A 5,658-nucleotide genomic window follows, 5' to 3' on the forward strand; every position below is an offset into this window, starting at 1 on the left:
AAGAAATCCGCTTTGAGTGATGAGATAAAGAGAGCATTGTGCGAGTATAAAAATGAGGATCTCTCTTTTGCTTAAAAGATGTGCAAACAATTGGTTCAACAAAAGTATTAGTTCATTTCTGTCAACCAATCAACATTATCAAACACTTAGTATTTGTCGGAAGAGATGAAAAATAGCACTGTTAAGAGGCATAAACCAGCGAAATATTCCAGAGTAAGAAAAAGTATTGTATGAGTAGTTTCTCTAATTTCACCTTTATGACCAACACTTTAATCTCTAATAATCCATTGTCTTTTGATAAAACTAAAAATTGAAAATGAAATTACGAAACTAATTGAGAAAATTTTGTGTGGAGAACTGCATGAGTTTCGCCCTTTTGACCTCAAAAGTTATTTTTCATTTTTCATTTTTTTGAAAAATAGAAATTCAGATAATTATCTCATATGATACATAGGGTATTACTTAACCTATAAGCGTCACAATGGCTAATAAGGTAATATTTTCAACCACTGTGTGACAATTCATCATTTGAGCTTTTCCATTTTTGGTGCGAAATTCCTTTGTAGAAATGCTTTTTCCTTTTTCGTATTTATTTTTAAAATTCAATAAATCTGAAAAGGAAAATATAAAGCAGCAAAATTACAAATGAAAACCCAGAATCGATGATAACTATGCCGAAAAACGTGGCGTGCAAGTAACGGCCTCCTTTAAATTCGGCATGTCGGGTCTCTTCCGTTGTACACCGCACACTCACCTCAGTGACTCGGTCGATCGGCGATTTTTCACAGAGCTCGCAGCCATGGCTCCTCCGACTCTTCTCGGCCCTCCAGAATTCAGCAAACCCGCACAGACCATCCCACCGTCTCAACCCGAACCCAAATGCGAGCCCAAACCCCCAACAGGCGAACCCTTCGTCGATCTGATGGTCTCCAGTTTCAACAACATATCGATGGAAAAGAAGCCCCCGATGGGCCTGACGGAGAACAACTCCGCCACCTACCTCTCCACCGGCAACCCCTGCCTCGATCTCTTTTTCCACGTGGTGCCGGAAACCCCCGCCGATTACCTGAACGAGCAGCTCCCGCAGGCCTGGGCCCATAACGCGCTGACCACGCTCAAGTTGATTTGCAACCTCCGAGGCGTGCGCGGGACGGGGAAGTCCGACAAGGAGAACTTCCACACGGCGGCGTTTTGGCTTCACGAGCACCACCCCAAAACCCTCGCGTGCAATCTCCAAACGTTTGCGGAGTTCGGGTATTTCAAGGACCTCCCGGAGATTCTCTACCGGCTTCTGGAAGGTGAGGACGTGCGGAGGAACCAGAGGGAGGAGTGGAAGAACCGAAAATCTGGCGGCGGCAAGAAGAGGTGGAATTCGGGTCGGGATCTCGGACCCGAACAACCGATCCCGTTCAAAAAAATCGGGGCGAAAATGGAGAAGAAGGCCGGCAAAAAGAAGGAGATGACGCAAGAAGAAAAGGAAGCGAAGGAAGCGAAGGCGAGGGAGTGGGAAAAGTCGGAAAAGGAAAAGGCGAGCAGGCTGAGGAAGGAGAAGAAGATCGCCATGGCCAAGAAGGCGGTGGCCCGGTACGAGCACGATGCGGATTTCCGGTTCCTGCATGAGCGGGTTTCGGATATCTTTGCCGAGTTCTTGAAGGCCGATATGGAGAATTTGAAGTCGAATCAGAGCAACAAGATCAGCCTCGCGGCAAAGTGGTGCCCTTCGATCGACTCCTCGTTCGATCAGGCCACTCTGATCTGCGAGACCATCGCGAGGAAGGTGTTCCCGCGCGAATCGTACAAGGAATACGACGGCGTTGAAGAAGCCCATTACGCGTACAAAGTGAGGGACCGCCTGAGGAAGGAAGTGCTGGTGCCGCTGAGGAAGGTTCTTGAGCTGCCAGAGGTGTACATTGGGGTCAACCAGTGGGGTTCGATTCCGTACAACAGGGTGGCTTCCGTGGCGATGAAGAATTACAAGGAGTTCTTCTTGAAGCACGACGAGGAGAGGTTCAAAAAGTACTTGGAGGACGTGAAGGCGGGCAAGGCGAAGATTGCTGCCGGAGCTCTGCTGCCCCATGAGATTATCGGGTCTCTGGAGGACGGCGATGTTGGGCAGGTAGCGGAGCTTCAGTGGAAGAGGATGGTGGAGGATATGTTGAAGTTGGGGAAGATGAAGAACTGCTTGGCTGTGTGTGACGTGTCAATGAGCATGTCAGGGACTCCAATGGAGGTGTCGGTGGCGTTGGGGCTGCTGGTGTCTGAGCTGAGTGAAGACCCGTGGAAAGGGCTGGTGATCACTTTCAGTGAGAATCCTCAGCTGCATTTGGTGAAAGGGGACGATCTGATGACCAAATGCCAGTTTGTGAGGAGGATGGATTGGGGTGGGAACACTGATTTCCAGAAGGTGTTTGATTTGCTGCTGAAAGTTGCGGTGAAAGGGAATTTGAAACCGGAGAATATGATCAAGAGGATTTTTGTGTTTAGTGACATGGAGTTTGATCAGGCTTCGGCCAACTGCTGGGAGACGGATTATGAGGTGATACAAAACAAATATAGGAAGAGCGGGTATGGGGATGCGATCCCGCAGCTGGTGTTTTGGAATCTGAGGTACTCGATGTCTACACCGGTGCCTGGGAATCAGCCTGGGGTGGCTCTGCTGAGTGGCTTCTCTAAGAATCTGCTGAAGCTGTTCATGGACAATGATGGGGACATTCAACCGGATGTTTTCATGGAATTAGCCATCTCGGGAGAAGAGTATCAGAAGCTAGTTGTGCACGATTGAGTGATCAAATGACGACGAGTTGAGTTTTGCATGTTAATAAGAACAAGTGAGAACATAATGTGATGCAGTGCAGGTAGCGTCTGTTTTGTTGCAGAGTTTTATACCTAGGATAAAAGGTGAAATGAAAAATGAAATCATATGTTTTTGGTAAAGTTATATATCGGGTTCTATGTTCATTTCTGCAATTTAGAAGATGTTACAGTCACTGTCTAGGTTGCACAAACACTCCAAAACCCCCAAGTGTCGGACACGGTCAATGGTTTGAACACGGTCAAGACACGGTTTGGACACAATAACCAAAGAGAAACAGTAACCTTAGCCAGCATCTATTTTCAACTTACGCAATTCAAAAGAGGGTCTGACTGAAATTATGAGATTGCTTTTATGGAATCATGTGTCTGTCGAGAAGAATATGAAAAGCTTGTGCATGATTGATTGGTGAACTGATGATGAGTTGAGCTGGTTGTGCATGAACTGATGACGTGAAAATAAGATCATATGTTTTCGGCGGATGTTTCTCTTCGCTGAAGTTGGGTCTGTTTCTGGTTAATACTGTTCTTCTCGAGTTCCATGAAAACTACGAATGCGATTTATACTATGTTACGAGATTCCTTGGAAATTCTGCAGTGTTCTTTATCAATTCTGTTGTAGCTAGAAGAAGCTACAAAAATTTAAATCTTCGCCGTCCAATTCTTTGAACTTAAGAAGTAAAGGATTGGGTGTTGGGACAGTATTCCGGAGTATTGAATACTCTGCCACTTAGTATTGTGGATACTTCGCAAAGGATGCTCTCGCCCAAAATGGAAAGTAAAAAGCACGCATTTTCCTGTTTCTGTCTCTTTGGGCCATAGGCTGAGGCTATTCCCAAACAGTACAAAACTTGAAGCTTGGTGCCTCAATCCATACCACACGTTCTTGCCTTGGCCCTCTTCACGGGCTCAGCCCAGGTTCTGATCAGTGCACCCATTTTCAAATCAGCCCATAACCTAAGCACTTGTGACCGTTTGATTTATTTTGTTTCCATAACAAGTTGACACGATCATTAACGGATTGGGTCAATGTTTATTTACAAAGCACTTGTGACCGTTTGATTTATTATACATACATAAGTTGTTTTGGTATCATAAGAATCCTCGTACTCAACATTATTTGGTTAGATTCTTTATGCTTTGGAGTTTTGTTGTCGATATTGTGAGTTAGTTTGGATCAAATAATTTTACATGTTTTTACCACGTTAAAACGTTGTCATCATGTTTATTAGTTTGCAATTCTTTAGGAATGGAATGGACACAATTATTATTGCCCCCGTACATAAAGGGGTGTGCTATCTACGCACTTTTTTACTTCTCACACACCCCTTGTTAACTTATGTCCTTTTGATTTTCTTCAATTCATTTAATTCGACGGTTGAAAATTGAAAGGAGTGTGTGAGAAGTAAAAAGAGGTGTGTGAACAACTAGCTCATTCCGTGGGCTAAACTTAGTGGGTTAGCTAGCTCACCCTAATATCAAATTAAATGTGACCTACACACTCCTAAACTGCAATCAAAACCTTTCCTAGTGTTTAGATACATAAATTAATTGTTACAATCATATTGCCAATCAAATCCGTTTTAAATTGGCGAGTGAATACTGAGACTTCACCAGAAAACGTTTATTCGACTAGTTCTCTTCTTCCATTGCAAAAAAAAAAAAAAAAAAAAAAACCCAGAAACTTTTCTCATTCCTGTTGCCAACCCCAAACCCATGGCAAGTTTTGGGGTCGGAGACAACCCTTTTTCCTTTTTTTTTTTCTCCTTCATGCCTTATCCCGCGGCTCCCCCTTTAACATCTTCTCACCTACTGTTTTGGAGCAACCCTCCATAGTTTAATGGAGCTCTATCCCGAACCCTCCTCTAAGCTGTCTTTCGAGTTTAGGTGCGTGTGATTTGCGGTGGTATTACGGTTGTGGTGGGTCCAAGCCACCTTCTCGGCTTAGTTGTAGTTTGTGTTGCTAGAGGTTGTGCGGTCTCATTTTCACGATGACTTTGTGTGTTCTTTGGTCTTGAATCTATCAATGATGATTTATTGTGACAGATTTGTACCATTAGTTCTTGTGTATTGTGTTTAGGGTGTCCATTGTTTGTTGTGCTTTACTCTATCCAGATCAAGGATTTGGCACCCTTTTTGTAATCATGTTTCAACTTTTAACAAAATATCACTATCGCTTCGTATAAAAAAATGATAGAGAGTAGATATTATACATTGAGATGGATCGAACACGTTAAAATTGCAGCGGTTGTTATAAGAAAAGGTCTGATCATCTGCCAAATACAAGACATTGCCACTACGAGTTGTTGGCTCTGTTGCGTGATCGACCAGTGAAATATAAAAAGTAATGAAAGGTGGCCCCTTTCCACACTTGAAACCTCTCACCATAAACTTCATGGTGGGATCACCATGCCGTTACCGCAGTCACGTTGTTTTAATGTTCCGTATTGGAACACATTCTTCTTTTGATATTACTACTTGTCCTCACTGTCAGTCTAATTCTGGTGGATGTGTTCTAACAGGGACCAATATCTTAATCGAAATTGTTCATTTTTAAGGCTATTTTTTTTTTTTCAAAATTGTTCATGAGTTGATATAATTTCTTATTTTGATCCATAGGATTTAAAATCGATAGAAATGATCTCTAAGATTGTCCATCGTCAATCATTTTAGTCATTCTATGAAAAATCTCATTAAATTGAGGGTATTTTGTCAAATCAACTTCTCCCCTTGAACTGGTGGTTTTTTTAATTTAATGAAGATTTGTCACAGAAGAACCAGAGTGATTGACAGTGGACAGTCCTTTTTTTTTTTTTTTTTTTTTTTTTTAACAAACGATATTATCTA

General features: G+C 42.8%; 1 protein-coding gene across 1 annotated transcript; it reads left to right on the plus strand.

Moving 5' to 3' along the window:
- Positions 1–381: 381 nt before the first annotated feature.
- On the plus strand, positions 382–2,958 carry LOC103929048. Its single transcript, XM_048572126.1, has one exon. It carries the CDS (start codon positions 719–721, stop codon positions 2,780–2,782), a length of 2,064 nt encoding a protein of 687 aa, XP_048428083.1. The 5' UTR covers positions 382–718; the 3' UTR covers positions 2,783–2,958.
- Positions 2,959–5,658: the final 2,700 nt, after the last annotated feature.

Source organism: the organism of the source record quoted next, unplaced genomic scaffold (assembly GCF_019419815.1).
Source record: "Pyrus x bretschneideri cultivar Hongxiangsu unplaced genomic scaffold, Pyrus_bretschneideri_v1 Contig6, whole genome shotgun sequence".
Taxonomy (NCBI): domain Eukaryota; kingdom Viridiplantae; phylum Streptophyta; class Magnoliopsida; order Rosales; family Rosaceae; genus Pyrus; species Pyrus x bretschneideri.

Excerpts from the sequence above, each read along its gene's own strand:
- LOC103929048 (XM_048572126.1), top strand. The coding sequence starts at position 719 with ATGTCGGGTCTCTTCCGTTGTACACCGCACACTCACCTCAGTGACTCG.